The sequence below is a fragment of the Pleurodeles waltl genome, chromosome 11, assembly GCF_031143425.1.
Source record: "Pleurodeles waltl isolate 20211129_DDA chromosome 11, aPleWal1.hap1.20221129, whole genome shotgun sequence".
NCBI classification, from domain to species: Eukaryota; Metazoa; Chordata; class Amphibia; order Caudata; family Salamandridae; genus Pleurodeles; species Pleurodeles waltl.
The window spans coordinates 389,200,807-389,223,068 of record NC_090450.1 but is presented as its reverse complement, the minus strand read 5'-3'; the positions used below and the strand labels follow the sequence as shown (position 1 = coordinate 389,223,068).

The following is a 22,262-nucleotide window of genomic DNA, read 5'->3' as shown; positions in this document are numbered from 1 at the left end:
CACCATAAGAATACACCACACAGGATTAGAAAAATAGATAATATTCATCTAGTTAAAATAAGGTTAAAACAATAAAGATTCAATAAACAGAAGTTGAAATATCACTTTTGCAAGTTTAAAGAGTCTTAAGTCTTAGAAATGAACAGATGTCTCTTGATAACACAATGTACCTGGCTTGTGTTAAAAAAAAAAATCACGCACAGAGACCGCAGAGGAGAGACGTGTGGAAAAATAAGGTGTGTGTCGGATTTTCCGATGCAGCACAGACGTTGCGTCGTTTCTTTCCACGCTGCAAGGGGCTTGCGTCATTTTTCAGCATGCAGTCTTACTTCCTCACTGTGATGCGGGGATCTTTCTGACACCCAGGGACAATGCGGGGAAATCCTGGGTGCACTGGAAGAAGTCACAGGCGTTGGGCCGATACGGTAAGGCGGTGCTTCTAATTTTCTGTTGCACAGCAGGCACTGCATTGATTTTCCACTCGGACTCGGGATGCTTCGTTTCATTTCGGCTATGCTGTGCATCGTTTCCGGCAGACTGTGTGTTGATTTTCGGAACACAATGATTTTCCTGAAGAGATTAAGTCTTTTTGGCCCTCAGACTTCAGAAAACAGGAGGCAAGCTCAATCCAAGCCCTCGGAGTGCACTACTCAGTAAAGTCAGAGGTCAGCAGGGCAATAGGAGGTCAGCAGTCCTTCTCAGCAAAGCAGTCCAGATGAGTCCTTTGGGCAGTCAGGCTTCTCTTGACAGGTTGCGTGTTCAGGCTCAGAAGTGTCTGAGTTGGTGGGGTCGGGGACCCAGTTTATATACCCAAAAAATCCTTTGAAGTGGGGGTGACTTCAAAGAGTGGTTTTGAAGTGCACAAGTTCCCCTTTCAGTACAGGTCTGTCTGCCAGGGTCCACTGTGTGAGGGCAGGCCACTATCCTTTGAAATGTAAGTGTCAGGCCCTCCACCCTTCCAGCCCAGGAAGACCCATTCAGTATACAGATGATTTTAGGTGTGACTGAGTGTCCTGTGTTTGTGCTTGTCCGGGTGAAATGCACAAGGAGGCTGTCAACCAGCCCAGCTCAGACGTTGATGGGAGACAAGCTGTAAGGCACAGATGGATTTTAAGTGCAGAGAAATGCTCACTTTCTAACAGTGGCATTTCTAAAATAGTAATATAAAATCCAACCTCACCAATAAGCAGGATTTTCTATTACTAATCTTACCATACTAAATATGACCTGGTTACCCCTTTCTGAGCAGAATCTACCACTCAGATAGTATGTGAGGGCAGTCCTGATGCTAGCCTATGAAAGGAGCAAGCCTTGCAGAGGTGGAAAATAAATTTAGGGGCCTTCCACTAGCAGGAAATATAAAACACACATGTACATGTCCTGCCTTTTACCTACATAGCACCCTGCCCTATGGGGTACCTAGGGCCTACCTTAGAAGTGACTTATATGTAGAAAATGGGGAGTTTAAGACTTGACAAGTACTTTTAAATGCCAAGTCGGAGTGGTAGTGAGACTGCACACAGGCCATGCAATGGTAGACCTGAGACATGGTTAAGAGGCTACTTATGTGGGTGGCACAATCAGTGCTGCAGGCTCACTAGTAGCATTCAATTTACAGGTCCTGGGCACATGTAGTGCACTTTACTAGGGACTTAAAAGTAAATTGAACATGCCAATTGGGAATGAACCAACTTTACCATGTTTAAGGGAGAGAGCATATGCACGTTAGCACTGGTTAGCAGTGGTAAAGTGTGTAGAGTCCCAAAACCAGCAAAAACAGTGTCAGAAAAGTGGAGGGAGGCAGGCACAAAGTTGGAGGATGACCACCCTAAGGCTGTCAGGTCGAACATACATGCTCTACCTTTTACATACACAACACCCTACCCAATGGGCTACCTAGAGCATACTTTAGGGGTGACAAGTGTAATAAAATGAGAATACTCAGCAGGGTTTTAAATGCCAAGTCGAAATGGCAGGAAAACTGCACAAAAAGGCACTGCAGTGGCAGGCTTGAGGCATGTTTAAAGGGCTGCTTGTGTGGGTGGCACAAGCAGTGCTACAAGCCAACTAGCAGCATGTAATTCACAGACCCTGGATATAGAGTATACCACTTTGCAAGGGACTTACAGATACATTAAATATGCCAATTGTGTACATAACTATCTCACCATGTTTAAGGGAGAAGTACATGCAGTTTAGCACTGGCCTGCAGTCCTAATATGCTCAGAGTCCTAAGGCCAACTAAAAGGTTCAGCAAAAAGATGAGGCAAGTAGGCAAAACATTCAGGGGCAGATCCCCCTAAAGGCTGCCAGGTCCAACACTTCCCTTCCAGAAAGCGATTTGGTATGTCTTTCTAAACAATTTTATGATTTGGTAACATGTTACCAAATTGGAAACTTTGCTTTAATACATTTAGAACAGGTCTTGTGACTACAAATAGCTTTGTAAGTCAGAATCATAGTCAGTGTATTGTTGGCAGAGAACACTTTCATTGGGATCAACAGAGAATTTAGTTTTCATTGGAGTTCCTTTTGAATCCTGTGCTAAAAAAGTATACCTATCTAGATAATTATGCCACATCATTTGCCATGTAATTTCACAATGTTTGTATTATTTGCTGCATAATTTTAATTCCATGACACATAATTTGCCTTTCCTTGCCAAACAAAACTCTTCAACCATGCTCTATAGTTTAGTGCTCAAAGTGCTGTGTAATTCCGGTGCTGCTGGACTTAACTGATTAAATGTTTTTTCCAGTGTGCAAATTTAAACTAGACAATAACCCTTTGTGATCACATTACCTTTTTACAGTAGAAAAGCTGATGGTCGAAGAGGAAGAACATTCTCTGTTGACTTTTGGCTTGAGGCTGAGAGATCTTGGTAAGTTCTCCTGAATGTATAAGTTCAGAGCTCCTCATCAGGACATCTTCACCCTACAGCAGTAATGAAATGTCATCAGATACAACTCTAGTAGTTATCATGAAAACCACCAGGCACCTCAGTTGTAGGCAACATGCTATATTTCCTGCTAAGAACCTCTTCCAATAGGCTAACGTTCCCATCCCCTAACTTTCCACCATGCTAATTTACCACTTCCACTAATCCTATCCTCAATCTGAAGATATCAGACTAGCAATATTGATTTGTAAATCGAGTGGTAACTTTTGATGTTTTGACTCACTGATTTTGACCTGATTAGTGCTATGTGAAAAACACAGTAGTAAATTGTTGTATTTTTCTATCATTCCCTAACTTAAGTGCACTTGCTGATACATCTAATTAATATTCATGTATTGGGGTGTTATCTTTTATTTTAAAAAACAGTTCACAATCCTTTACAATCCCTACTTACAAAATATATCTGAGAAATCAGTTAAAAGTATGCCAGTGGCCAAGTGCTTTACCCAATTCCATTTGCACAATATTATCTGATTACATGTCCTTGAACTCCATAAAATGTGCATTTTTGCTTTTTTAATATGGAGGCTGAAGCTCTCGTACTTCCTCTTCCTCTGTGCTTTGCAATTATAAGAACACTATAACTCCACAGATTGGTGTAGATGTACCTCTAAAATGTAAAGCAGACTACAGAAAATGGTGGGCAGAGTAAAATCCGAATACACCCACCATAACAGTTAAAGTACCCTCAACATACCACACTTCCATCAGCCGCACACATTCCTTCAAAAAGCACGGGGATCAAAACATTTCTCACATTAGTGAACAAGAATTTCCAGTTCTATTAAAGAGACAAAGTTAGGAGTTATGCATGCTCTTTCTTGCTATTTACTTCATACTTCACAGCAGCCAACATGAATGACAGTATAAAATGATAATGTTCATTAAGAACTACTTATCCTTAGTTCTTGGACAAAAATACTACAACTTCCAAGAAGGGAGCTAAAGGTTTCATTCACTTGGTGAAACACCAAGAGTCTGATGATAACCCAAAGGGAACTACCAATAATTCATTAGTTGACGTTTTCCAGAGAAACTAGAGGAAACAATTGTGAGGAGTGAAAATGGGCACTAAAAGGTAGGCGTCCTTGGGGTCTAGATGGACTATGAAGCCCACTTTTCTCAACATGTCTCTTAAGAGGTGGATACCTTCCATTTGTATGCGCCTGCCTAGTAGACTTGTGTCTGTCTTTTGGAACAGTGTACTTTATTTTTTCAATATCAATATCAATGCTACAGCTAGGTATCTTTCAGAGGAACATGGACGCTGGTGTGGCTGCAGCGTCCATGTCAGGATCAATCTTAGTTTTCAGGAGCATGTGAGCTAATATGGTTGCAACATCATCTCAAAAACCACGTGGTGCTGGAACTAGGGATGTGCCAGCTGCTCCAGGACCCCCATAAAACTTGAACAAATTTAGATGGAGAACGAAAAATAACAGGCCTTCAAACCTTTTTCTTCTGGTGCAATTGTTGGTGTTTTGAATGAAACACTGTCAAGTATTCTTTATTGCTTTAATGCAGTGGCAATATTGGATAGCACCCCCCCCCCCCCCAAGTCCAAAAATTATTCCAGCCCCACTGCCAAAGTCAGTCACTATTGACTTGATTTATAATTTAGAGGGCAAGCCAAAACATGATGTGCCAAGGACGAATCACAAAACGATTATTATCACAGTAAAACATAAATTCTTCACTGGAAAACTAATACAAATTATGCAATTATTTTATTTTATTATTCATAATCGAAGGAATGAGGTTAAAGATATACACAAAAACCCAGGGGAAAAACTTCATCCAGAGTGTCTATACAGTGAAAAAAAGACTTAAAAAACATAACAACTTTTCCCAGCATTTGATTCCTTTACAACAACTTTTAATGTGGCTATGCCTTACAATACAATTTCAAGTCCAATTATGTGAAGGTAGTTTAGGATGGTAGCAGAAGAATGGGAATAACACCCCTGGAATATGTGTTGCATAGCGCCCTTCCATCAGTCCTTTAATTTTGTCCCTTTATCACTGATCCAGGAATGCCAAAAATATCCATTAGTACTCATTCAAGTACCTATTTCTCTGCTTACCACAAGCAGCTGCAAATAACTGTCAAATTATGAAATTAGACAAATTTCAAATTTTAAACTATGAAATGTCTGCTGGCCCAGCGGCCTTGTCAAGCATGACAGGAACTGTTGTCATGGAGAATCCTGCCAATGCTTTATCACTTTACTGGACAGCTACATCAAACACGATGAACCCGTATGTCAAAGTTACATTTTTGTTGTTTTAAAAAAGAAAATCCCAAAGTGGGATTTTCTTTTTGGAAAAAAACCATATCAATGTATCCCACTCTTTCATCCATCTAAGTTAAGTGGGCAGACATACAGCCAAACCTCAGATGGTCTGTTGAGCCGTTGTAGGAGTTTGAACACAGTGGAGATGGAGTAGCCTCTGCCATTGTCAAGCTATGGTCTGCCTGAATTTAAATCAGGCAGACTACAGTTTTGGGGGGGAAGGAAACTCAGTAGACATTGCTACGGAGTTCCATCTCCGCCAAGACATAAATCAGGCCGTATCCTCTGATCAGGGTTGCACTGGCCATATATGAAACAGGGAACACCTGGAAGGCTGAGGATTAGAACTGATTTTAGGGGTGGATGAACAGGGGGAACAGCAGCTTTCCACACTTGAAAGCAGCTTTACAGGAACAATACACTTGTTTTGTGGACACTTATGCCCCCCAATCCTCCTGAGATGATTGGATACAGTTGCTAACTCACCTGATGCTTTGTGGGGCTGGTTTGAACACATTTCCAGTGCTGCTTTTAGTTCCCAGCTCCCCAATGGCCGAGTGTCCAAGTATGTCATCCTCCCCTTAGAGAGGCTTTTGAGTGGATGGTCGTGATGCTTGCCACTAACCCCTACTTTTCAGAGTCAATTGTGATAGTGTGTCTACCTTGGCGTTGGCACTGGGCTCCCTTTCTCAGCAGACTTTGAGCTGATGCAACTTCATTGTCCACTCTGTAGTCACTCTCTCTATTCAAAAACACATTAATAAAGATAGCTTCGATGTTCATGCCACATCATCTCTTTCTTTTAGGGTAACATGAGCTGTAGTGAAAGCAGCATTGATATTTAAGTTAGAAACTCCTTTCCGAGGCACCTCAGGTGGAGCGGTTGCTATGGCTATGCCACAGCCAGCTTTTCATGGGCTCTTTAAATGGTGTCACTGAAGTCCTTATGAGACAACAGTCTCTTTTCATCTGGAAGAGAACTGCATGCCAGAGCTCCCATAACAATGTACTATTGTTATGGGTCCTTGGGACTACTGCAAATGTATCGCTTTAGCCTGGACTTCTGATTTAACACTCCTTAAGTCTCTTTTTGCTTTCAAATTGTTTATGCCATTACTGAAATGGAAAAGGCATATGCAAAACAATCTGGATCACACCATTACAGTAGATTCCAGCCAAAACTGCCTTGCCATGTCTTTTTTGTAAAGGAACATAAGCAACCAGACTGTATAATCAGTGATGGACATATTGACTGTGGTGAAAAGAAAGCCTGTGAATGATTTTTGAGAATACCTCTCCCACTTTGGGAGACTTCTAAAAGAACAAGAACATTATTAATGGCGAAACATAGATCAACGCTTCACTACAAATTCAATCACATTTTAACCTGTTGATAGGCCAATTACTCCTCTAGAACCAGTGTTGTAACATTAGCCCCTGCAGGGCCGGATAGGGGGCGAGTTCTAGGGGAGCCCCTCAGCACAGTACACATTATTAATATAGCAGATTTTGTTTTGGTGGAGGATCAAAGTGGTAGGTGGAATCCCTGGGTGGGGGCCCTCCATATACTTCACAGGGAGGGCAACCTCAAGTTTTGTTATGCCACGGTCTAGAACATGGCATTAGGATAATAATTTTCTTATTGTTACTCAAGGAGAATAGATTTTTCATGTTTTCATGTAAGAGAGAATCCATTGTTTCACAGCAATTATCCGTTTTGGTGAGGCAAACTCACAGAGAAAACAAATGATAGGCTGTGAATGCTCAATATATTTTCATACCCTCTATTAATGAGTGGGCTACTAAATATGGAAGAAAGATATAGGTCACAGTACCTCCCATTCCTCAATGGAGTTCTGCCACTGGGCAATCTTGCCAATATTCTCCAGACGTCTCTTGCGCTCATTGATGAGTCTTGCAACATTCTTCATGGCACCTAAGGCAGCTTCGACATCCTTAAAGTCCCTGAATAAAAGAATCGGTTTATATTAGAAATGTTAGTACAGCAGGCATCATGGCCTGTAAAGGCAGGGCTTACTCATATGGTTTGAATTGATACATTTCTTCCATATAGTCACAATGTGAATTTGAAAACATGAAAATCCGCCTGGAATTGGTATACTTTCTCCAAGCTCATTTGACCTGAGCTGGGGATCTGTGTATTTGCGCAAATTCTATAACTGTCCCCTAATCTGTTGTAGAAATTGGAATATCTTTGGCAATGAGAGGTTTCCACAGATACAACCTTGGTGTCAACACTTAGGGCCTGATTTCGAAATTAGCGAGAAAAATACTCCATCATACTAGTCATGGATATGCCATCTGCTGAAATCTAAATCCCACTCTATCCTTCGGGATTTAGATTTCGGCAGATGGGATATCTGTCACTCTTGTGACAGAATAACTTGTTCGCCAATATCTAAATCAGGCCCCATAGTCAAACTGAGCAGTCCTGGGTAAAACAATTTATCTCCCAATGCTATTACCTGCCAAAACTGTCGAAATGAGAAACAGCCTCGAAATACGTTTAAGGTAATTTTCATGGTCTCAGCTCCAATGGCATTTGCTATGGATTGACATGTCTGTGTAAAAGCCATATTTCACTAAACGTCACTGACTTCTGCTGGAGAATGACATGTCTCTGCCACAGTCACAGTTTGCCAAAAACACTGGCCTGTGGTGGGGATTTATATATCCTGGGAATTTAAGTATCTGTGTCAAGGTTTCCAGTTCACAGCCCTTCTTTTCTTGTGTTTGCGTGGACAAGCAATGTCATAAAGTGCTGTAAAAGCAATATTTGCAGAACAGAGGCTACAATGAAAACCTGAGAAAAAATTGCATTATCCTCAGGCAAATGGTACATAGTTGATAGCCATTGTAAATCATTAATGGAAAGCATTTAACCACATAAATAGGAAACAGCAGGAATAAGTTGAGGGGTCTTCTTCCTCAATCAGTGGATGGGGTCGGACAGGGACAAAAAATAGGCCTGAGCACCAATATGAAAGTGGCCCTAATTAGCGAACAAGATAACTGAAAAAGTGGCCCACATTTTCAAATAAGGCTACTTTGAAATTGTAAAAGCATGATGTATTGGTATTTCGCAAGGTATGGAGGCTTGCATGCATTTGTGTTTGCTGCAGGCAAAGCTTGTGACAATATTAGTGAAATCTACAGGAATAAAATGGCCCACCTTGCCATAAAAGAGGTTGACAGATTGCTACAAAATCGTCTCATACAGTGATTTGTGAGACCAGCCCACTGGGCACTGCATGACTGCCGTATAGGCAAATTCGACCCACTCAGTTTAACATTTGAAAGCAGCAAATCAGGGCTCAATTCCATCTACACATTCGGATGTTAGGCAGAGTAAGGTATTAAGAGTATGTCCTGTACCTTTCAAATCTCGCAATACAACACAGAAGGAACCAGGCCCAGAACTAATGGACAGCTCCATGAAGACAGCAGTGAATGACCATTCCCTTTCTCGCCAATTGGGAAATAAGGCAGTAGAAAAAAGTATTCACAAGCTAAAGAAGGTAGAGAGAACTTATTTTATGCATGTGCAACACACCAACATCTGTCTGCTACTGGGGCCACCTGAGGTCACAGGAACAACCCCCTTACATTCCAGCAGAATCTACACCTTTTATCCGCAAATTTACAGGACAGTATTTTGGGTGAAAGGTACAAATACAGAGTTTTACAAAACTCCTATAAAAGGAGCAAGACATGAAGAAGCATAATACTGTAGTCCAATCCATACTCAAGACAAAGACCAAAGTCTAACTGAGTCCCTGCTTAAGAAGAAGACTCTGTTCTGTTTTAGAAGCAACAAAAAACGTGATAGTCTACTGCCATCTTTGCTGGCTATTGATATTATGGCTATGGATCAAGCTCTAGATTCAGTTTATGTTGTATCCAGTAAAAAGGTCAGTAGTCACAAGACCTGCAGGAGGAAGTGAAGGTAATCTGTAAAGGCTAGTAACTTCCATGAGGATACCCAAAGACAGAAAGTAGTTAATGGAATCTCCAACTAGTCTCTGCTGATAGTCCTGCCTTCTAACCTGGACATTTAAATGGCCAGTCATCCATTCAAACATAAACAACTAAGGGTTCATTTAGATCCGGCTGGATGGTCGGCCAGGCTCTCAGGAAGGTGGAGGCCATTGCCTCTGCCATTAGGTCAGTGGAGAGCATGCCCTCTTGAGAGATCCTTGTCTGCCAGCCCACTGCTGTGGTTTCTCTCACTCCACTGCTAGTTTGCAAAATGAGAACTATGTTCAAAGTCAGAAGGGAGTATGTGTGGGCACAGGCAGGGAAAATCAGTGACATTTGAATTGCCCTCATTAGGATGGGGCGACCGCCGCTATGACCCAGCCAGCCTGTTGACGGTGGAATGCTGGGTGAAGGGATGCTCTCAGTGGAGCTAGTGGAGGTTCCGCCATGGTAAGCCAGCGAATGGGTTTCCCTTTCTATAAATGGGGCTGCAGAACTGTATGTTTGAAGGGGCCGGAGAACCACCAATTTGTGGTGTTCTTTAGCTCTGCTAAACCTTAAGTGAGATCCTAAGACTGTTGTGCTCATTTCCAGCTCTCATTGCTGTAATTCCTATGTATATAGGCTAAGCCATTATACTGTGCCAATGCAACACTTTGTGATTGCCACTGACCTGTGTTGAGGATTTGTATACTTCAGAAGCTCTGCCAGCTGGAGTGGATATTTACAGATCTTCTGGACTGGTGTCAGCAGGAACCCATCAAGTGAGATGTCGATCATCTTCTGCACCAGTCGGCATCCTTCAAAGAAGTACACATACTTGTTGACCTTGGCCAGATTGGAGAGCTCACGGCAGGCATTGGGGTGGTTGTTGCAATACTCAGAGTAGATTTGAAAGTCTGTTTGCTGGAAATGTTTGAGTACGGAGAGGGTTATATTGGGTAAAAGACTTCTAATATAACAAAAGGTGATAACAAAAGGCGCTTTGAGGAAAGTACAGGATTTCATACAGTCTGAAATGTACATGTTGATGGAATCAAGGACAGATGGATCAGGCAACTAGGATGAGAAGCTGATACAAATGGTATCTGATATACATTATTAAGTATACACAATTTCAAAAGTTGCTGTCGACTGTTACAAAACCAAAACTGTGGATGCAATGCACATTGTTTAGTTGGTTACTAGAATCCGTTGCTCATACTTACCAGAGAACTAGCACTCCTCTTTGTTACACACACACACACAAACACACATGCAAGCATAGGGCACTTAGACCGGCAGTGTGGTGCATGGAGAGATTGTAGAGGAAGCACACGGAAATCACAGGCAGTGTGAGCCTCTGAGAACCTATAAGTAATTCCTGGAACATATTCATAGAATGGTTCATACTTGCAAGCAAATAGGTAATATTTAAGGGGAAGTTAACCACTTCTCGTATATGTAATTTAATATGGGCTTTTGTTTCAGGTTTGCATTTTTTGTATTATTCGCTGCGGCAATGCTTTTTATTTAGATGGCATCTGTTTTAGATATGCTGCTGGTGATTTATCATTTACAAATAAAAACTAATTGACCTGAAAAGTTCAAAAGTATATGAAAAATAAAAAGTACATTTGAATGCACAAAGTTTTTTGTAGTAAATAATACTTAGACACTGTAAGCATATAAAAGGAATAATAAAATAGTGACTTAGGTTAGCTTAACTGACCATGCCATATTGATAAAAAGATAATACATTAGTATTGAAAGGCCTGTTGTTCATGTTGACCTGTTCTTATTGCACAATATGTTTTTCTCTTTGCTGCGGATCCTGTAACTTTCCAGATGCCTTTTGTTAGCTAGTGAAAAGGCATTTATTTTGTACTAGACAGCTTATAGTAAGGTTCTCACCAGCAGGAGAAGGGGTAAACAGCAAAGCTGATCCATAGATAGAACTGTCTGAACCGCAAAATGTGGATGAAGTATCTTTTCAATAACATGTGCCTATGGTCTAGTGTGTGTGAACACTGAATGTTACTAATAAATATTCATGAACTATGAATTTGCATAGAATTTGATTAACATAGAATATAATGTGCGACTTGGAAAATGTACCAAGTTGAGTGGCCACCATTAATCACGAAATGTTTTTATTAAGAGCTTATTAATATTAATTGAAGGATCTGCTTTAAGAAAATGTAGTAGAGTGTTATATTAATGATTACATGCTATGTATTTGTTTTATTAATTGTAGGCCTTAAGTTAGCAAGTTTTGGGCCTAGTTGCACAGCCTCATGTTAAGCTGTATTATTCTAAGAAATCATGGGAAATGTATGTCTAGAGAAATTAATTCATGTATTGTTTTCCACTGAGTTGACCAGACGTTAGCAGATGTCTTTAACTTTCTCATGAGAACTGCTTGCTAGAAACTCGTGTTCTAGTTATTGATACATTGTATAGTTGATGCTGGAAACAGCGCTGTTCCCAGGAGCTAGAAATGGGTGCACTGACTGGAGTATGGATGGATACAAAAATAAATGTTACCTGACGAGCCTGACGGTGGGGAACAGGAGAAGAAGAGCCAATCATCTACATGTGAAAGACAGTTTAGTTATATCATAGATTTGAACTTTTATTTCTATTGGACTAATTGCAAACGTACGATTCTTTGACCAATGGCAACGTGGGAAGTCCTTTAGACAATTTTAACTGAACCCGACTGCACAGAGAGGAGGGAACTCATTTCTATTGTACCTCCGTGGAGGTGTGCTCATTCCTACTTCAATTCCTCCTGAGAGAATGCTACTTAACTTTATAAAGCCCGCTGAATGGTTTGCCTCCTTAAGAGCCCATCATAAAGCCTGGTGCATAGTTTGTCGCCTTAAGAGCCCATCATAAGGCCCGGTGCATGGTTACCTCCTTAAGAGGCCGTCACACTAGAGGTAATAGCAGGATAGGATAGTAAGTCTCACCAAGAACCCAGCGTATGGTCCCTTTTTGCTTTTAGAAATGATAACAAAGTAAGATAGTTAGTCTCCTAAAGAGATCTAAATAACTCACAGATTTGGTAAGAAAATTAGTAAAGGTTAAGATTTCCGGATTCAATGATACAAAGTGGAGAGAAAATGCCACCCTAGGAACCTACAATGACTTTCCCAGAACCTTGGAGCTTGCCAATGCTTGTTTAAGGATGTTCTCGGCATTCCAGTGACAGTGTGAATGAAATATGTTTTGCACCTGTACAGCTTAAGCAAATCGCAGGTCAATTGTGATGTTTGTGAGGGTTTAGGGAGTTTTCGTACTCCAAATGAAGGTGTACTCCGAAGCGTGAGAGCCGGGAAGTCGTTGAACTTCACATGTTTGGCACTTTGTGCTCAATAATTGTCCACGTGGTTGATGGTATACGGACCCTGTGTGGTCTAAGACTCCGGGGTATTGAATAAGTGTATGAGACACTTGTTTTTTGTTGTAATTTGTCTGATTTAATATTTAATAGGACAATCGAGTGTGGTTGATGACCTCAAGAGTGTGTTTTAAAGTGAGTGAAAAGGTTTTTGACTGAGATTTGGCATGTCCTATGTGCACCAGGACAGACCCAATGACCAGTAGAGTGAAATTTGTGGGTCAAAATTTGCTTGTGTGTCAGGGAAACTGAAAAAGTAAGGTTTCTGAAGCAATTGTGTTTCCCTACCTGTAGTAAACAGACAAATTGGGTTTTGATCTTATTTAGTGCTCGCAATATTTTGCATTAGTTTTGCGTGAGTTTGAGTTGAGGAGGGCAAGCCGAAAGACTTTGTCAGCTGCGGTACGTGTGAGCGTGACGTCATTGGAGCTGCGCTGGTATAGGCTGGTTAGTGAGAAGCGTTGCAAACGGATTTGTTTGACAACTGTGAAGCGTAGTTGGTTGAGGAGCTTGACGAAAATGATTTTGGGATTAAAAGCCACTTTCTGATTTGGTTGAAAGTAGAGTAAATTACCGAAGATTCAATTTTTCAAGGCTTTAAAGAGTGCCCTAAGGGGAGATATGTTCATACCAGCTAGAATAGGAGACGTTACACCACTAGAAGGTACACCCGCCTACATCACATTTGAAGAGCAGGATGCTGCACCATGTCTTTGGCTGAAACAGTGGTGCAAAGAGACAGAAAAAGATGGGAGCTTGGCATTTCCTGCCCATGGGACATCTAATTTGAGGATTTTAGAGAATCTGAGGAGGGTACTGTATGATTTGATACCTCCTCCAAGACCAGCACAATTTGAAGTATTAGCAATTTGGGAACAAGTAGCTAGACAGCAACAGCAATTGAAATTTGAAAGAAGAATTAGAAAAGCTGAAAAGACACTAGCGGAGGCTAGATGGGAAAGTGAGCAGAAATTCTGGCAAACGGAGAGCTTACAGGGAATTAAGTTGTTTCCTGCAATCACCCAGGAGAACGGGAATGAGGCCAGAAAGAGAACTAGATAGAGGGATTCCTATGCTTCCAGGGGTGTGGAATTTATTAAAATATCTACTTGTCCAGGGGACAGGTTGCTTCTCAAATCTACTTGTCCTGTAAAAAGATCTACTTGTCCCTTTGGTGCCATGTAGTGTGGCGACAAATTATGGCAGCAATTAATAGCCTCTCTGATTATGCCAGGGCTACTACCATAGTAGGGCTTGAATACTTGGAGTTTCAATCCCTACTGTAGCAATTTCCTTATTTTGCCACCTTTCTGCAGATCTGCATACTGGGGCTGGAGGAAGCAGTAAGCAATAGTTCCAGGGCTGGAATGCCTTTGAGTCTGCAAACCTACTAACCTGCATGTTTTAAAGATTTTTACCAGCTTCTCTCTGATATTTTCCCATAACGAGAAAGGTTGGACATTTACTCCTGACAATGGCAGAATTAGAACTTCTTCGAGGGTTGGGAAGAAAGTGGCTGGAGGGAAAATGAACTTGCAAATGCTCAATAGATTTTCACATGAGCAAATCTACACATCGTATTTACCCATGCTAAAATACAGTTCACAAATATTTTATAGGGGTACGACATATACCATGGGTGCACTTTTGTGAGTTTCTTTAAGAATTTGGGGCCACAAGTAAGTAGGTTCAGATTTGTGACCTGCAAATTGCGAGTCGCAAATCCGAATGTAGGATGGTGTCCTTGACACCATCTGTGATTCGCAAGGGCTTCGCAAATGCCCACATCATGAATAATCATGAGGTGGGTCGCAATTTGCGACCCCCTCACGAATGGTGGCCTGCTGGAGACAGCAGACCACCATGTCTGTGACTGCTTTTCAATAAAGCATTTTTTTTTTTTTGAAAACGAGATGCATAACAAAAACGAAAAATTTAACATTTTCGTTTCATTTTTTCAGAGCAGGCAGTGGTCCGCAGGACCACTGCCTGCTCTGAAAAAATGTTTACAGTGACATTCACAATGGGGAAGGGGTCCCATGGGGATCCCTTCCCTTTTGCGAAAGTGTTAGCACCCATTTGAAATGGGTGCAAACTGCGATTGGTTTGCGCCCGCGTTCGCGGTCACAAAACAATCCTACATTGCACTGCGAGTTGCAATTAGGAAGGGAACACCCCTTACTAATTGCGAGTCGCAAACCCGTTTTGTGATTCGGTAACCAGGTTACTGAATCGCAAAACTGGGTTTGGGCATCGCAATGTGCTTTTTGCACGTCACAAACAGCGAAAGTCGCTGTTTGCGACATGCAAAAAGCTACCTACATGTGGGTCTTGGTCCCTAATTAGGTCTGGTGTTAACAAAGACATTTTGTTTTTATTAAACTTCTATTTCTCTCTCTTTCGGCTGGCTTTACTGTGAGTGATCGCATTCTGCTCTTCCACAAGGAGCATATTGCCACACAAAGTAGTTTTGTTCAGTGTCAGAAACTACAGTGGCAATCAGTGACGTAACAAAACTGGAGGGTGCCCCTTTGCAAAGAACATGGAGGAGGCCCCTCTCCAGACTCACTCAGGGCAGGTGCTGTTCTGACGGGGCCCACTGGAGGGCGGCTGTGGGGCCTTTGTTATGCCGCTGGTGGCAACGTGTGCTTTAAGAGTTCAAAAACTTTTTGGGGGGGTTTTGCCAATGTTTGTTACAATGTTGAGGGCCTGGTAGCTCCCACAAGAATAAAGTGTTACAAAAGCCATGTCAAAACAAGACACGCATTGATGAAACTAAAAGACTTATAAAAATATGTCAGATCAGTTGGCTTTGTCAGTGTTTGTTTATTTTCATGCTTCCCATAATCGTGTTGAAAATGGTTACACTGATTTTCCATTAGAAATATTTTTGGGAAATACTAGCATGCATCAACACATTTTACTAAATGACACTTCATTTGCATATAATCAGAGAGCATTCTGGGAGCATTATACTTAGTCTCTTACCCTAAACTTTTCAAACATGTGTGTACACGTTTTTTTTTTTTGTACTGGAACCAACGTCAGTAGTGAAGTGTAACCTTAAAACATTTATTTACAGCACACACCCTAATAATGAAGTCTTTCAAATAATGAACCATAAATACAAGTTCGAACAGCATTATCTTTTGGAAACACATTACCTCAACTGCAGAGAGTTCCACTCTCTGTAAACAGGCAGCCAAAGGGTTTGTGCTGCAGGGGGTTGGGCCTACTTGTCCCAAGGACAAAATAAACATAAAAACTTGTTGCCCTTGACCCCAAACAAGATGTCCCTACTACCACAGAGTCGGGTGGTAACTGCGAAGTAATAAACACTGGGTCTGTGGGTGGTGGTTTGTATTTCTTATCCACCCTTGGGGTGATGGCTCTTGATTTTACGGGCTCCTCAAAAATTTGTTTCGCGTGCCGTAACATCCCTGGTAGCATTGGGAGACATTGATATTGGCTATGCGTCGGGCGATAGGAATTCCACATCCCTGGCTTCTGATGACAGAGAGCAGAAATCCACAGAGTCTGGAAAGTCTTTAACACATGATGAAGGGTCAGATGATGATGAGTTCATTTTACAGTTATTGGGAAATCGTCCCCCGCCATATGCAGCACATGAGGGAAGCTTAAGCACCAATGTACCTACAGCCTGATACCAGCTGAATCAACCCAGAACGAGATACAGGTTAGCCATAGTGGACCCACTACTCCAGCGATTCAGAGGCCTATGCCGCAGAAAGAGATTCCCAAATTTTACCCAGATTGTACCTATTGAGGATACTGCAACAAACCTAGAAGTGCCGACATGACAAACTTACCAGAAGCCGACATTGGTTCAGATAGAGTCTACCCCAAACTTGATATCCCCGATACAGACACAGACGATCCTGAGATACACTCACATAGCAGGATCACAGACAGAAATGTCTGTGTTGACAAGTAAGAATACAGGAATAGTGTACCCGAGAGACCCAAATGTCAGATCAAGTCCAGATGCAGTGTCAGTCACCATAGGTCCAGTCTTACCATTGTTAGCCCAGGGAAATAACAGAAACAGTGAGCAGAAAATTCTGAATCCAAGCATAGCAAGGGAAAGACTCGAAGAAGATGGAAGAATGACAACGCCCATGAGTCCGACACTTGCTGGAACAGGTCCGTTAATTGATTTAAGTCTTTTTAGGACTCCTCCAAATAGTGAGGTGAGATCATACATAGGTCCTAATCCAAGCATGGTGACACCAGACACTCCAAACCTGACATTACAGCAGGTGCCAGGTGCAAGACATAACAACGTTTCATTACAAGGTTTGAAAGCTCATCAGTTAACTGAATGGTTAGATAAATTGAGTAGTACACAAGGAGATTCCAGCGGAGGAAGTGCCCTGAATTTGAACAGATTTAGACGAGAGGCAGAAGATCTAATAGAGGGAATGATGGGGTTGGACAGAATTGACACATTCAGAGAAGATGAGCTGTGTTACTTGTGCAAGCTGATTACTAACAAAGCAGGAACAGTACATCAGAAATTAGCAGACCTAGCACAGAAATATGAAATAGAGATTGGGAAAACAAAGCACTTGAGAAGGAGTTACAGGTTAGATTTTGATTCAAAAGATTTTGAAAACATGAGAGTTCCGGGAATGAAAATTCACCTTGAAGAATTGATTCAGAGAATGCAAACTTGGGGAGCCTTAGACAAGTGGGAAGGCAGATGGGTGAAGAAAAGAGAAAGGAAAAGGGATTCTGCGGATCTGACTGCAAATGTGCAGCAGGTTGAAGACCCAGTGAACATTTTACCAATATGAGAGATTCCAGGAAGGCATTTTGTCAATGGCCCCTGAAGCAGAAGTGACATTTTGTAATTTACAAATGATTACCCCAGATTGAAAGAAAAGCCAGTAGAGTGGTACCAGCAAACAGAAAGTTTTGTGAAGCTTGCAAAATGCCTCTGGGAGGATTTGAACACCCTGCTTGAGATAGTAGACCCAGCAGACTTATGGGTTGAATGCAAGAGGAGGGCAGATTGGCCAACAAGAGAATCTCAGAGAGATCCAGTAACAGGTGCACCATCTCCTGATGTAATTAAATATTACTATAAGGTGATCGAATTTTGGAAAATTAGAATTTTGCCGAAGAATACTGACTGGCAGAGAGTAGACAGGACAGCTCAGGAAGCAAAATAATCCATACATGCATACTATGAGAGACTGATGCAGGCATTCAAACATTACAATGGTACTGAGACAACTAAGCCGAAAGACATAATTAATTTTGTGTTCAGATTTGTTGAAGTGTTGTGTAGCCATTTTAGTTATAGTTCCATGCACTTTAATTTAACACACTAGGCGGCTGTGCACTTTAACCTAGATATATGTTATTCAGCTTCATCTTATTATTGTTACAATAACCATTTTTATGGTCTTGTTTTATTTCCATCTATCTATTTTTGCCTAGGCCAGCACTCTGTTCTCAAACAAGACATTCTTGATCATCCTGTGCTTTTTCCAAGGCTACAGCACGGTACATTGCCGGTGAACGTGGTAGAAGTTTAGTCTTCAATAATCGTAGAAAATACACATCCTTCTGTAGGGACGCTTTCTCAGAATATCAGCTGTGTTACTATAAAAACACTTCCTGGTCCCTTACATGTTAGAGGGAGATTCCAGCCAGCGAACCACGACTGCATGCTGATTGCCGAATGCTTCGCTACAGATGCTAGCGCAGACCGCAGGCCTTTGCTCAGGTATGGTGGTTGATGTCTTCCCAAGGGAACCTGAAGGGCAGACTTAGAGCTTAACATGCTGTGCTCTCTCCTAGCCTAGGTAGGGGTTAGTCCATTGACAATAGTGATAATATGATAGCGTTTTTATGCTTCACCCTTCTCATCACAAACTGTCATGTTGTGTCGTCCTGGTTATAGCAGCTCACGCCTTGCTATCTAAGATGCAGTTCTTTTTATTAAACTCATTATTGAAACCTATACTGCTTCTGTTTGTCATTTATATATGAGACTGAATTGTAAGTGAGAGAACCTGATGAGACCTGAGTGACCACGACTTCCCTAATCATAGTAATAACACAGTACACCATTTCCCGCTAGATAGTGCGGATGGAATAAACGATGACTGGGGGAGTGACAGTTCAGATGAGGAAGAATGCGTGTTGGCGGCTTCATTAGAAGTAGATCAGAAAGGTCCTTATATTAAAGCAAAAGTAAAGGGTCACAAAGTCTCATTTCTATTTGACACAGGCGCTACACGCTCTAAGGTGAGAACTGCAGAAGTTCCAAAGCTGTCCCTTTCAGGGAAAACAGTCCCGATTGTAGGAGTTGCAAATCAGTATTTGACAAACTTAATTACCGTGCTAGTTCAGGCTAAAATTGGCAACTTTAAAGGATTACACAAGTTCGTAGTTTGTGACTCATGTTCGGTATCCTTACTGGGAAGGGACTTGTTGGGCAAAACGAGATGTTCAATTACTTGGTCAAATGATGGATTTGCCATCCAGACAAACAGTGATGGTGAAGATTACTTGCCCACAGACACCATTTGTGACACAGTGAATGAGGAGTACCCATTGATCAGCTTCTTTCCGGTTTTCACAGTGAGAGATCTTCCTTCTGATTTACAGGGAACAGTCAAGATGAAGGTGTGGGATTTTACAGGAAAATACATTGGTCTGATTAAAGGGGTTGAGCCAGGTAAGGTCCCAGTCAAGCCAAAAGTGATTTTTCCCCAGATTCCTCAATACGACAAGACACAAGAAATGACTGAATGGATTGCACCCATAATTGCAGAATTTGTAAACCAAGGTGTTTTGAAAGAGGTGTTGAGCAGCCTATGTAATTCACTGATAATGGGATTGCGAATGCCATGCAGGAAATTAAATTGTTCAAGATTTGAGAAGAGTAAATAACATTGTGACTAAGTGTTGTCAAGTGGTGCCAAATCCAGCAGTAATTCTGTTTCAGATCCCATGCGATGCTGAATGGTTCACTGTAGTGGACATGTAATGTCACAAGCATTCTTTTCTGTACCTCTTCATGAGGATAGTCAATTTCTTTTATGTTTCAAATTTTTGGATCGAGTTTACTGTTGGTGCAGAATTCCTCAAGGGTTTTCAAAGTCACCATCCATTTTCAACCAGATCTTGAAAAAGAACCTGCAGTCACTGGAAATGCCTTTCCAATTGACATTGGTGCAGTAAATCGATGATCTGTATTTGCATCAAAGACAAAGGAGGCATGCAAGTTTGATGCTATTGCCTTACTGAAACATTTAGAGTAGAAAGGACATAAAGTGTCCCCAGCTAAATTGCAGTACTGTCAGAAAGAAGTGAAATATTTAGGTAACCTAATTGAGAAGGGAATTAGGAAAATATCCAGAGAAAAGGTCACAGCCATATTGCAGATGAATCCCTCAACAACCCAGAGAGATGTCAGGATTTTTTTAGGAATGGTGAGCTATTGTCACTTGTGGATTCCCAACTTTTCAGTTATTTCAAAGCCATTGCAGAAGCTGACTCAAAGAAATTACTGATCCCCTAGTGTTAGACCAAGCTTGTATGAAAGCCTTTACTGAATTGAGGGAGAGTTTGTGCAAAGCCCTGGCTTTGGGAATGCCTGAATACACAAAACCCTTTGTGTTGTTCAGTCATGAGCGTGATGTATGTTCTTTGTCTGTTTTGACTCAAGTCCATGGTGGTGTAAACCGCCCAGTAGCATATTTTTCAGCTACTCTGGACCCAGTCGCAGCAGCTTTACCAGGCTGTCTGCAATCCATTGCAGCGTTTGGACTGAGCCTCACTCAGAGTGAGAGCACTGTGAAGGCCCATCACTCCATTGAAGTTTTACTCACCAGAACCAACACTCAGCATCTCACAAATGCCAGGCTGACGCGTTATGAAATGGTCCTCCTGGGATCCCCTAATGTATCCATCAAAAGGTGTACAGTGCTTAATACGGCAACTTTGCTTCCAAAGGAGAATGTTAAAACTGACAAATTGAATAAAGATTTGACTGTCTGGAAATAACTGAATTGTGCACAAAACCGAGGCCTGATATTAGAGATACACGATTGGAAGAAAATGACCAAATTATTTTTGTTGATGGTTCAAGTTTAAGAGACAACACAAAAACATTGAGAGCAGGATATGCTGTGTGCACAATTTCTGGTATACTTGAAGCATCCTGGCTTTGAGAAGTGTATTCTGCGCAAGAGGTGGAACTGGTAGCCCTTTCTAGAACATGCCATGTTTTTGCACAGCTTAAAGTTACCATTTATACTAACAGCCAGTATGGATTTGGAATAGTCCACGACTTTGGGTAGCTGTGGTTTCTTCCTCTTCTGGTCCACCAGTGAGAAATGATGAAAGAATTCATGAGTTGTTACAAGCTATTCATTCAAATGCCTGAAAAGATTGCTGTAGGAAAATGCAGTGCATACCAGAAATCACAAGATTTTGTTTAATGGGAAATGGATATGCAGATCAAGTCGCAAGGTTTTGCGCTATAAACTGTATATCATTCAAAGACAAATGTGAATTGTTACCGGAAGATTAAATGTGCCCAAAGTATGCATTGCATGTTATAGATACCTTGGAAGAATTGAAATCATTGAAGGATAGTGTTGACAAAGATGAGAAAAGGAATTGGGTAAAATAAAATGTGTTCAACATGAAGATGACGTCTGTGTGTCTGTGGAAGGACAAGTAGTTCTGCCTAATAGCCTGTTGACTCAAATGCATAGGTGTTATCATGTTCAAGCACATGTTGGGAGGGATGCCATGGTCCGTACCTTTAAACAAATTTGGTTCAATCCGAAATTTAGAGAGGTTGCTGAAGCAGTTTGCCATCGTTGCATCATCTGTGAACAGATGAAAGTGGGTAAAGGGACAGTGGTCAATATGAGCCACACTGGAAGAGCGGGCGGTCCATTTAGCAGAATGCAGATGGATTTCATTGATATGCCTGCGTGTGGAGGTTTGAGATGTGTGTTGGTGACAGTTTGCATTTTTAGTCACTGGATTGAAGCTTACCCTACATAAAGGAATGACAGCCTCAGAGTAGCGAAGTTACTGCTTTGGGAACTGATACCACGTTTTGGGTTCCTGGTCTCTTTAGAATCAGATAGAGGAAGTCACTTCAATAATGAAGTAATCAAATTGCTATGTTCAGCTTTAAACATTGAGCAGAAGTTGCATTGTAGTTATTTCCCTGAAGCCTCACGACTTGTGGAACAGATGAACGGTACCTTGAAGACAAGAATGGTGAAAATGTGTGAGTCCAGGAATCTGAACTGGGCTGACGCACTACAGTTAGTTCTGATGACTTTGAGAAACGCACCTGACAGGAAAACAGGACTGTCGCTGCATGAAATCTTCATGGGCAGAGCAATGAGGTTGCCAGCGGTTCCTGCCAATGCTCTTGTGAACATAACAGATGATATGGTGTTGGACTACTGCAAAGGTCTGGCTGATGTGGTTCGCTCTTTCTCTCATCAGGTGTAAGCTACCACACTGCAACCATCTCAAGATCTAAGCCACAACCTGAGAGCAGGAGATTGGGTTGTGATCAGAAAGCACAGGAAGAAGATGTGTTTGGAGCCTCGGTGCA

The 22,262-nt window shown here is 41.6% G+C and overlaps 1 protein-coding gene across 9 annotated transcripts in view; it reads right to left on the bottom strand.

Annotated features, from left to right (window-relative positions):
* The window catches only part of ARHGEF4 (Rho guanine nucleotide exchange factor 4), a 1,288,638-nt gene that overhangs the window by 64,099 nt on the left and 1,202,277 nt on the right, over positions 1–22,262 (bottom strand). For all 9 annotated transcript variants that reach the window (XM_069213714.1, XM_069213712.1, XM_069213711.1 and 6 more), the window contains 3 exons: positions 9,926–10,158; positions 7,089–7,218; positions 2,803–2,934 (listed from right to left, as the gene is read on the bottom strand). In XM_069213714.1, the coding sequence (XP_069069815.1) occupies positions 2,803–2,934; positions 7,089–7,218; positions 9,926–10,158 (495 nt within the window). The remainder of the gene's footprint in view (positions 1–2,802; positions 2,935–7,088; positions 7,219–9,925; positions 10,159–22,262) is intronic.